This window comes from Serinus canaria, chromosome 23, assembly GCF_022539315.1.
Source record: "Serinus canaria isolate serCan28SL12 chromosome 23, serCan2020, whole genome shotgun sequence".
In the NCBI taxonomy this organism is placed as follows: Eukaryota; Metazoa; Chordata; class Aves; order Passeriformes; family Fringillidae; genus Serinus; species Serinus canaria.
In genome coordinates this window covers 4,701,102-4,712,147 of record NC_066336.1, presented here as the reverse complement: position 1 = coordinate 4,712,147, position 11,046 = coordinate 4,701,102, and the positions used below count along the sequence as shown (strand labels likewise).

Here is an 11,046-nt window from a genome sequence, read left to right as displayed (position 1 = left end):
TTTTGGAGCAGGAAGCACAGCTGCTGTTGCACAGGTTTGGTTTGCATTGTACTGACTGATCTCAGAGCTCTGAAATGCTGAAACCCACCTTCATCTTTACTTGAAATACTTTATTTGCCATGAGAAACATGGGCTGAATTCTGGGTTTTTCCTGCCTTGGGGTGGTTTGGGGTGGAGGAAGATTTGGCTCCACCTGCCAGCAGTGATGGGAGCTCCAGCAGCACCAGGTTTTCAGGTTTTCTCCTGCTCACAGTCAGATAAATGCACATTTTACTTCCAAAAACGGCAAATCTCTGTATTTTTTATATTCTAGATAGGGAGATATTTGTCTAATTGGGCCACAGAGAAAACTCTATATGAAATTTCTGTGATTGCTGTAAATAAGCACTGTGAGGCAGGCACGACTGGAAACCTCCGGGCTCGGGGCTGCCCCGCTGCTCCTCCCGCCGTCATCGCGGAGCTCCCCGAGCCCCCGCGGCGCTTTTTGGGCCACTTTGCCACGATTTCAGTCAAAGCAGAGGAGCCAAGCCCCGGTTCTGGGCTGCGGGGGGAGCCTAGCCCTTGTTGTGGATCGAATAAACTGCACCTGTGCAGGTGTCCGGCTGTGCTGTGCTGGGGGGACCGGGGGGGATCGGTGACCTTGGGAGGGGCTGCCGGTGCCCGGTAACAGCGGGGGCGCGCGGGGCGTGCTGGGAGTTGTAGTCCTGGTTGGGTGTGCGCAGGGCGTGCTGGGAGTTGTAGGCCACACTTTTCCCTTTCCCTCCTCCCCCCCGCCCTTCCCTTCTTCCTTCCTCCTCCTCATCTCCTTTTTCTTCCAGAGGAGCAGGGCGGGAATTGTCCCCAGGGCAGCCATGCGCTAGGCATGCCGGGAGTTGTAGGCCACAGTTCCCTTTCTCATCCTCTCTTCCCCAAGCGCGGGGCATGGCGGTAGTTGTAGGATACAGTTTCCTTCCCCCTTCCCTTCTTCCTCCTGTTCCTTCCTCATCCTCTTCTCATTCCAGCCCTACAGAGCAGGCCGGGAGCTGTAGTTCCTATGGCAACCCTCGCGCTGAGCGTGCCGGGAGCTGTAGTTCCTGTGGCCGCTCTCTCGCGGAGCATGCCGGGAGCTGTAGTCCCCTCAGCGCCTCCCGCCGCCTTTGCCGCGTCTCCCCGGTGCTTCCCGGCAGCCCCCGCGCGGCGGGCGCTGATTGGGCGGCGGCGCGGGCGGGCGCACGCGCGGCCGTTGGAGGCCCCGGGCCGAGCCGCTCCCTCAGCGCCGGTACCGCCGGAACCGCCACAACCGCCGCCACAGCGGCACCGGGCGGACACGGGCACCCAGCGCCCCGCCGATGCGCCGGGCCCCCGCCGAGCCCTGCGCACCCGTTGGCTGAGGAGCGAGGCGACACCTGCGTCAGACCGCCGGCGCTGACGTCACGGGGTGCGCGCGTGACGTCACGGCGGTGCGGGGAGGGGGCAGCGCGGGGCCGCTTTAACGGGGGGTGGGGGGGGAGGCGGAGGCTGCACCGGGGGCTGGACCCCGCCCGGGGCCATAACGGGGCTGGGGGGGCCGGGTCCCGTTGGAACGGGGGCACCACGGGCCGGGACAGCGGGGCTGGGCGGGCTGGGGCTGCCGGTGCCGAGGGAGCCATGGGCCGGCGGCTCCCGGGGGGCTGCGGGGCCGGGTCATCCCCGGACCCCGGTTATCGACCCCGAGCCCCGGTTATTATCGCCCCCGTATCTCGGTTATCGCCCCCGAACCCCGGTTATCGCCCCCCGGTTCTCGCTGCCGTGCCCCGGTTCCGGCCCCGGAGCTGCGCGGGTGCAGCAGCGGAAAAGCAGCGCCCGGGGCGCGGGGCAGGTGCCGGTGATGAAGGGCGCTGGCCCGGACACCCCGCACGTGGGTGCTGCCACGGGCCGGGCTCTGCCGGTGCTTTGCCCGCGGGTTTTCCTTTCAGGAGCCCCGGCAGGGCCGGTCCCGGTATAACCGGGGACCCTTCTTTCCCTCCGGACCAGCAGGAGCAGCCCCCGCAGCTCCTGATTAGGGTGATAATGGGAAGGCTGAGGACATCCAAACCCCTCAGGGGATGTGGAGCTGGGATTTCAGGCTCTCCTTGGCCGCGGAATTCAGCAGGAATTGACCTCTGTGCTGTGCCAGCTCCGATTTCTGGGTCAGGTGTGAAATCCCAGAGTTGGGAAGGGCAGAAAGGGCTGAGGAGGTTGTGCCCAGAGATGAAAATCCTGTTATCTGTGGGCTGGGAGGTGCTGCCTTGCTCCAGAGAGAGATTCCAACAGGAATTATCCTGACACAAACTGGGAATCAAGAGATGCTTTCCTCAGCACTGAGCTTCTGCTGAGAACAGGCTCCTTCCTTGGCAGCCAGGGCTGATGACTCCAAAAATCCTGCAGATGTCCCCAAAACCTCTCCCTTGTGTCTCTGCAGAGCCTGAGAGGGTGCAAAGGCTGTGATGAAGAACCAGGGAGTGGAGACCAAAGCAGCTCCACGTCCTTCCAGAACGAGCAGCGGGATGGGGCTGGAAGAGGGAGACTCACCAGAGGCTGCAGCTCCCCCAGAAGGTGGGGGACCCCTGGGGACTTGGGGGGGGTCTATCCCTGCCCACGGCATTCCCTGGGATGTGTGAGGGCAGCTTTGAGCCTGGGAGGAGCCAGGGAGCTGCTTTTATTCCAGCTCTTTGTAGGGATGGAGAATCCCGGTTTTCCAGGCCGGAGAATCCTGGTTTTCTAGGCTTCAAAATCGTGGTTTTCTAGGCTAGAAAATCCTGGTTTTCATGGGCAGAAAATAGTGATTTTACAGAGCAGAAAATCCTGGTTTTCCTGAGCAGATATCCTGGCTTACTAGGCTAGAAAATCCTGGGTTTCCAGGGCAGAAAATCCTGGTTTTCCTGGCCAGAAAATCCTCGCTTTCTAGGCTAGAAAATCCTGGTTTTCCTGGGCAGAAAAATGTGGTTTTCCAGAGCAGAAAATCCTGGTTTTTCCCCTATTTCTGTGTGTGTGCATCCTGGAGGAGTTGCCCTCTCCTGCCTGCTGCCAGGATGTTCTGCCTGCTCCATCCCCAGCTGCTCTTACCCAAATTTCAAATCCATTGTCATGCTAAAAAGCCCAACCCTGGAGCTGCCAATTCCTCTGGGGGGGAAAAGCTCACACACAACCTGCTTTCCTTAAAAAAAAAGAGGGGAGAGGGGGGAATTCTCCCTCTTGACAGATGTCAGGGGCTTGGTCATGCTCTGCTGATCAAAGGAGAGGCTGTTGGGAATGGAACAAAGCAGCTTATCCTGCAAGTCCAGCCAGGAAAAACCTCCCGTTCCCTGCAGGGTGAGAGGAGGGGGGGAAAACCTCAATTTATGGGAATGTGCCCCCTTGATGGGGTGACAAAACCATCTTTTGTCCCCTTAGAAAGGAAATAAGCTCAGAAGTTTCTCTCTTTAGTTAGAAAGGCACCTCACAGGACCTGGGGGACTTCACCTCAAATTTAAGGATGGGCAATTGGATGGGAGCCAAAAAATTGCCTGAGCAATTAACTAGAAAAAGAAGAGAACAAAGAAACTAATGGCTTTTGTGAGGAGTTTTACCAGGAGCAAGAAGCTCTTGCACCTGGCTGGGTTTTTCTCTGTAAAGAGTTTTTGTTGTTTTGCCTTTTATCAGTTCTGGTTTTTCCCCTATTTCTCTGTGTGTGTGCATCCTGGAGGAGTTGCCCTCTCCTGCCTGCTGCCAGAATGTTCTGCCTGCTCCATCCCCAGCTGCTCTTACCCAGGTTTCAAATCCATTGTCATGCTAAAAAGCTCCAAGCTCACACTCAACCTGCTTTCCTTAAAAAAAAAAACCAAAGAGGGGAGAGGGGGAATTCTCCTTCCTGACAGATGTCAGGGCTTGGTTTCCAGCACTCCCACAGAATCCACCCTGCTGATTTTATACCTTCTAAGGCAGCTGAGCTATCTTGGGTGTGAAATACATCACCAACAGCTTATGAGACCTGGCTGGAAGAGAATCAATCAATTAATTCTTTTTTATGTTCCCTTTTTCCCCTCCCAGCTCCCCTGACTCAGGAGGATCCCAAATCCTCCCGCGACGTCTCGGAGGAGCTGAGCCGGCAGCTGGAGGACATCCTGAGCACCTACTGTGTGGATGCCAGCCAGGAGAACCCAGGGGAGGATGGGGGGCACGGGGATGCCCCCGAGGAGCCCGACAAGGGCCGCAGTGACTCCCCCAGGAACGGGGAGCAGGAGCCAGGAGGCCCCGAGATCAACGGCGAGAAGGAGAACTCCAAGGGCAGCGAGGAGTTCCGGCCTGGAGAGGAGGCTGGGGACAGGGATCAGAAGAAAGCTCAGGAGAAGAAGAAAGCCAAGGGTTTAGGTGAGGGATTTTCAGCTCCCCAGGGGTTTAGGTGAGAGATTCCCAGCTCCCCAGGGGTTTAGGTGAGAGATTCCCAGCTCCCCAAGGGTTATGGGGAAGGATTCCCAGCTCCCCAAGGGTTATGGGGAAGGATTCCCAGCTCCCCAAGGGTTTAGGGGAAGGATTCCCAGCTCCCCAGGGGTTTAGGGGAAGGATTCCCAGCTCCCCAGGGGTTTAGGTGAGAGATTCCCAGCTCCCCCAGGGTTATGGGGAAGGATTCCCAGCTCCCCAAGGGTTATGGGGAAGGATTCCCAGCTCCCCAAGGGTTATGGGGAAGGATTCCCAGCTCCCCAAGGGTTTAGATAAGGTATTCCCTGCTCCCCAGGGGTTTAAGTAAAGGATTCCCAGCTCCCTAAGGGTTTAGGGGAAGGATTCCCTGCTCCAGCTGTTCCCGAGGATATCAGTGCATGGATAAATGGATTTTGTCCATTTAAAGTGGATAAAATTGAGGATAAGTGGATTTTATCCACTGGGGGAAGTCAGAGCCTTGGATGTGTTTGGGAGCATTCTCCTGTTCTGTTCTGCACCCAGTTCAGGCTCTGAATTCCATGGGTTTCTCTTCTGCTGGGCACAGCTGGCTCCAGCCAGCCCAGGGATGGTTTTCCCCTCCAAAATCCAACTGCCCCAGTTCACCCACCGTGGGGAGAGCCTGGGAATCCACTGGGAACCTGCTCAGCCCCTCCTTTTTCCACCTTTCCAAGCCAGAGCTCTGTGTCAAGCCATTTCTATCCCATTTATTGCATCATTCCCATTCCTTGTCTCCTTCCAGGCAAGGAGATCACTTTGCTGATGCAGACCCTGAACACCCTGAGCACGTCAGAGGAGAAGCTGGCAGCTCTGTGCAAGAAATACGCTGAGCTGGTGAGTCCTGGGGCTGGGGGAGGATGTGGCAGCTCAGAGAGCCCTTGGAGAGGGACATTCCAGGGTCCCACTGGAGCTCTGTGGTGTCCTGGGACCCCTGCAGTGCTGGATCCCTGCCCAGCAGAGGGTGGGTGGTGCTGGCTGCAGCCTGGTGGTGGTGGTGAAGCCTGGACAGAAGGAATTTTGGCACATCTGGGTGCCAGAGGAGCTGAGTTTCAGCCACACAGAGCTGATCCCAGGTTTAACCAGAGCCAAGGTGGAGTTCCAAGTGTGGATGTGGAGCTGGAGGAGGTTTGGGGCTGCCTGTGCATGTCCAAAGTGCCCGTGGGTGGCTTTTCCCTGTGCTGGGGCAGCGTGGAGCTCCTTCCAGATCCAGCAGGGTGGGAATTGAGGAAGGAGAAAAACCCTGGGGCTCTGGGTCACTGCTCTGCCCAGGGGTGTCACAAACCTGCTGGCCTTGTGGCACAGCCAGCTGGTGTCCCCTCAGGGGGACAAATGGTGTCCCCTCAGGGGGATAAATGGTGTCCCCTCAGGAGGGGGCAGATGGTGTCCCCTCAGGTGTCCCCTCAGGAGGGCAGATGGTGTCCCCTCAGGGGGGCAGGTGGTGTCCCCTCAGGAGGGTGGATGGTGTCCCCTCAGGTGTCCCCTCAAGGGCAGGTGGTGTCCCCTCGGGGGGGACACCTCTGCCCTGCTGCCCCCACAGCCTCTGCTCCCCTGTGGCAGCTGGAGGAGCACAGGAACTCGCAGAAGCAGATGAGGATCCTGCAGAAGAAGCAGAGCCAGCTGGTGCAGGAGAAGGATCACCTGCAGAGCGAGCACAGCAAGGCCATCCTGGCCCGCAGCAAGCTGGAGAGCCTGTGCCGGGAGCTGCAGAGGCACAACCGCACCCTCAAGGTGCCCTGGAGCCCTCCCCAGAGCCAGCTGGGCACCCTCAGCCTGCCAGGGGTGCCCCCCTCGGGGACAGGGCAGGGTTTGGGGTTTGGTGTGGAGCCATCGCTGCCGGCAGCGTCCCAGCTGATGGCGCAGGGTTTGTCCCCTGGAGGGAGGGAAGGGAGAGGGCCAGAGTCCTTTCCTGAGGGATGGGAGGCTGAATTCAGTGGGAGCAGCATTTTGGGAAGTGTTCCTGAGGGATAGAAGGAATAACAGGAGGCTGGATGGGTTGGGAACATCATTTTGGGAAGTTTTCCTGATGGATGTAAGGACATCATTTTGAAAAGTTTTCCTTATGAAAATAAGGAATAATGGGAGGCTGAATGGGTTGGGAACATCATTTTGGGAAGTTTTCCTGGTGTATGTATGAACATCATTTTGGGAAGTTTTCCTGAGGGATAGAAGGAGTCATGGAAGGCTGAATTCATTGGGAACATAATTTTGGGAATTTTTTCTTACAGAAATAAGGAATAATGGGAGGCTGAATTCATTGGGAACATCATTTAGGGAAGTTTTCCTGATGGATATAAGGACATCATTCTGGGATGGATATAAGGAATCACGGGAGGCCGGATGGGTTGGGAACATCATTTTGGGGAGCTCCTCCCTTACCTGCTCCATCCCTGCTGCAGGAGGAGGGCGTCCAGCGTGCCAGGGAGGAGGAGGAGAAGAGGAAGGAGGTGACCTCTCACTTCCAGGTGACCCTGAACGACATCCAGCTGCAGATGGAGCAGCACAACGAGCGCAACTCGAAGCTGCGCCAGGAGAACATGGAGCTGGCCGAGAGGCTCAAGAAGCTCATCGAGCAGTACGAGCTCAGGGAGGAGGTGGGTCAGCCCCAGGACCTCTGAGAGGTGGACAGACTTCTTTTTCTGAGCTTGCAGTGGAAGGAGCAGTCAGGATTCTTTTGTTCTCGTTCTCAAGGTTGATTACTGTTTATTATTTATAATGTTATTTTTCTGACTTGCCACAGGTCTGTCTGGCAGGTCAGGTTGAGGCACACTGCTTGCCTCACTGCTTGTGTTTTTATACTAAAAACGACATGGACAATATTTACAATAACTTCTGAATACCTCTCACCTGTGTTAGACAGTGATCTTCCACTCTAAACCAATCCCAAAGTGCCACCATCACAGCAGAAGATGGAGGCCAAGAAGAAGAAGGAGAAAGGCTGGACATGCCCAGATTCCTCCATCTTGTCCCCTGAACCCCCATTCTAAAAACCCCCAAAATCTATTTTTCACTCTGTGATTAACTATCATTCTGCTTAAACTCTCTTGACTTGTAATTCTTCATATAAAGGTGGTGATTGTTTTTTCCAAGGGCTAAAATCAAAAGTGGTTTTGACTCTGAGCCCCCCCAGGGAAGGGCTGGAGCCCTTTAGGGCAGCCAGAGGAGTTTTCTGTGCCCTGAGCTGTGTGTCCCCCCTGCAGCACATTGACAAGGTGTTCAAGCACAAGGAGCTGCAGCAGCAGCTGGTGGATGCCAAACTGCAGCAGGCCCAGGAGATGCTGAAGGAGGCAGAGGAGAGGCACCAGCGGGAGAAGGATTTTGTAAGTGTTGGAGCAGTTGATTGGGACACTTTTTGGGTCTTGGTGTGGATGCCTGGGTGTTATCCCAGATCTTGGCATGTCCAGGAGCTCCTTGTGCCTCTCCTGAGCATTCCCAGGTAACGGCTTTGCTCTTCCCCAGCTGCTGAAGGAAGCTGTGGAATCACAGAGGATGTGTGAGCTGATGAAGCAGCAGGAGACCCACCTGAAGCAGCAGGTGAGTTCCCTGCTCAGCTTGTTTTGTTTGGGGATTTCCCTCCCTCCCTGAACAACCCAAAGTTCCTTCATCTGGAAAACAGCGGGGCAGGATCCCTGCTGGGTTTGGATTTGTGAGCTTTGTTCAGGGATTGTTTCCCAGTGCTGGGATCCTGGGATCAGCCTGCCACAGCCAGGAGGAGTTTGTGGAATGCTCTGCTCTGAGGGTGTTTCCCTGGGACAGGATTTGCCTTTGGCAGAGCAGCTCCTGCAGTTTGTCCTTGTCCCTTGGCTGGGCTCTCCCCTTTCCAGGCATTGCTGCCATCAGCTCCCTGTCTCTCCCCACAGCTGGCTCTGTACACAGAGAAGTTTGAGGAGTTCCAGAACACCCTTTCCAAAAGCAGTGAAGTGTTCACAACGTTCAAACAGGAGATGGAGAAGGTGGGTGATGCTTTTTCCTCCCTGCTCCAAATTTCAGTTAATTTTAGGTCTACACCCAAAATTTGGGGTGGCACGTGAGGACCTGTGGGATGTCACTGCACTGCTCTCCTGGGGTTTATTTCTTTTGATCCCTGGGGGGGGATCAGGCCATTTTGTGACTCGATTTGTGTCCTTTCTGTGATTCTGTAGATGACCAAGAAAATCAAGAAGCTGGAGAAGGAGACCACCATGTACCGCTCCCGCTGGGAGAGCAGCAACAAGGCCCTCCTGGAGATGGCAGAGGAGGTGAGGGGAGGCTCTGGAGCAGCTGGGGAGGGTGGGATGGGGACAGGACAGGTCCTGCCTCGGTGCTCTGTGAGGGCAGAGGGAGGAGGAAGCTCCTTGGTCCTTTGGGTGCTGAAGGTTTGCTTGGTTTCCCCTCAGACTTCCCTAGAATCAGTCATGGAATGGTTTGGGCTGGAAGGGACCTTAAAGTTCATCCCATTCCACCCCCTGCCATGGGCAGGGACACCTTCCACTATCCCAGGTTTCTCCAAGCCTGGCCTTGGACACTTCCAGGGATCCAGGGGCAGCCACAGCTGCTCTGGGCACCCTGTGCCAGGGCCTTACATTGTCACAGGGAGGAATTCCACCCCAATATCCCACCTCACCCTGCCCTCCCTCCATTCCACAGCTGTCCCTGTTCTCTCCTATCCCTCTGGGGTTTCACCTCTCCCTCTGTGCCTCTCTCCCTGCAGAAAACCCTGCGGGACAAGGAGCTGGAGGGGCTGCAGGTGAAGATCCAGCGCCTGGAGAAGCTGTGCCGGGCGCTGCAGACGGAGCGCAACGACCTCAACAAGAAGGTGCAGGACCTGTGTGCCCACACAGAGCTGCTGGAGCCCCTGAAGGAGCCACCCCGGGACAGCTCTGAGGCAGCTCCAGATTCCCTGAGCCCAGGAAAGGCCCCACAGAGCCCGGATGGCACAGGAAGCCTGGCAGAACTGAGCACGGGAGCAGCAGGGACTGAGCAGGGCACTGACTGAGCCCCGGGCAGGGCACGCAGCTGGGCTGAGGGAGGGTGACCTGGGAGCTGCTTTAGATTCCACTCTCCCTGTCCTGGGACACGTGGGAAAGGACAGGACACAGCCCTCCTGGGGATGGGAGATTTCCTAGTTTAGGTTTTTGGAGGGTTTTTTTTAAGATTTTATATATATATACATATATATATATATATAAGAGATATAAAAATGTGCAGGGCAACACTTTATCTATGGATATCCATAAGAAGCAGAAGGGCCCAGCTCCCTGCCTGTGTGAATATTGAAAATATGGAGCCTCAGCTGATTGTCCCTCTCACTAAAGGACCTGGGCACTGCAGGCTCAGGAGATCTGTGCCCCAGCACAGGGACAAGGGACACGCCTCCACCATCACAAGGACTCCACTCTGGAGTGACAGCAGAGCTGGGAGAATTCCAGAACGTTCCCAGCAGTGGATTCTCCCTGTTCCCCCTGCCAGGCAGGAGGGAGCTCCTGGTCTGGCTCTTGCTGGCAGCTCGTGTGTGAGCTGAGGGCACAAGAGGCCGTTCCTGCTCTCCGTGGGCTCTGTGTCTGCAACGGGGACGAGGAGAGGCAGGAAAGGGGGTGCCTGGTCCCACCCTTGGGAATTTTTGCTCTTCCCAGGCCCTGCCAATCTCAAAACCGCCTTATAATTCACAGTTGCCTCTTTGCTGAACGCACACGTGCACAAAGTGTATTAAACAGTTATCCCAAAGGTCTCATTCCCAGGTGTTTGCATCGTTGTGCACAGGGATTGGGGAGGTGCCCCCCAGCCCTGAAGGCATGCACAGAGCTGGGACTGCAGGAGGATCAAACCTCAGAGCTGTGTGTGCTCCTGGAGCTGCTGTTCCAGCCGGGATCAGCTCCTGGACTCTGCCTGGGGCTGCCCGTGCCATCCCAGCCCCACCTCTCCTTCTCTGCTTGGAAGAGCATCTTCCCAGTGCTGCCTCACCCCACGGGGCCTGGATGTGCTGGGAGGGAGTTTAGGGACAGATGTGGCACCTGCTGGCACCGGGTTTTGGGATTTCCCTTGGTTTGTCAGGACTTTGTCTTTTCGCTGTTCTTTTGGAAGACTCGGCTCGCTTCGAACCTTGCTGCAGCTTCTGTTTGTGACAGACTGCACTCCCAGCATTGCCTTCCTTGTGCTGGCAGCTGCTCCCCGCCCTGGATGTATCCAGTGGATCCCTTTGGGATTCTCTTCTGGCACCACAGCTGCTCTCACATCTTCCCTCCATGAAGGACCTGCCTCCACGTCTCCTTTTCCTCCAGGGAATCCAGATCTGAGGAGGGCATGGACGGGCTCTGAGGCCCCACAGAGCCGTGCTGGACATCACTGGGACAGTCCTGGAGCTGTGGTGGCTTTGTCTTCCAGCCCCTTGCTGTCAGCATGGTTCCTCTGGGAGGGTCCATGAATGTAACCCAGCCAGGCTGAGTGAAGGCTGCTGCTGACATCGGGACTGCAGTAAAAGCAAAACCCCTTAGAAATTCACCAAACCCCCTTTTTTTCTGTCTTTTCCCTGTTAAGGTACAGAAACCTCCTCGTGTGTATCCTGTATCCAATAGAAACACTCCCAACCTCGCTGCTGCCTCTGGTGTCTCTCTTCTTTACCACGGGGTGGAGATTTTGGGCTCCAAAAATGTGGAGGGT

The 11,046-nt window shown here is 56.4% G+C and overlaps 1 protein-coding gene across 3 annotated transcripts; it reads left to right on the top strand.

Moving 5' to 3' along the window:
• Nucleotides 1-741: 741 nt before the first annotated feature.
• On the top strand, nucleotides 742-10,977 carry TXLNA (taxilin alpha). 3 transcript variants are annotated; one of them, XM_050983258.1, is made up of 11 exons: nucleotides 742-1,417; nucleotides 2,420-2,553; nucleotides 4,027-4,347; nucleotides 5,156-5,247; nucleotides 5,971-6,141; nucleotides 6,810-7,004; nucleotides 7,611-7,730; nucleotides 7,870-7,944; nucleotides 8,271-8,363; nucleotides 8,553-8,648; nucleotides 9,101-10,977. In XM_050983258.1, exons 2-11 carry the CDS (start codon nucleotides 2,445-2,447, stop codon nucleotides 9,383-9,385), a joined length of 1,557 nt encoding a protein of 518 aa, XP_050839215.1. In that variant the 5' UTR covers nucleotides 742-1,417; nucleotides 2,420-2,444; the 3' UTR covers nucleotides 9,386-10,977. The 3 variants fall into 3 exon arrangements, with proteins under 3 accessions (XP_050839215.1, XP_050839216.1, XP_009096806.1); XM_050983259.1 differs by having other exon boundaries at nucleotides 742-1,439; XM_009098558.4 differs by lacking the exon at nucleotides 742-1,417 and adding an exon at nucleotides 1,587-2,152.
• The last annotated feature ends 69 nt before the right edge of the window (nucleotides 10,978-11,046 follow it).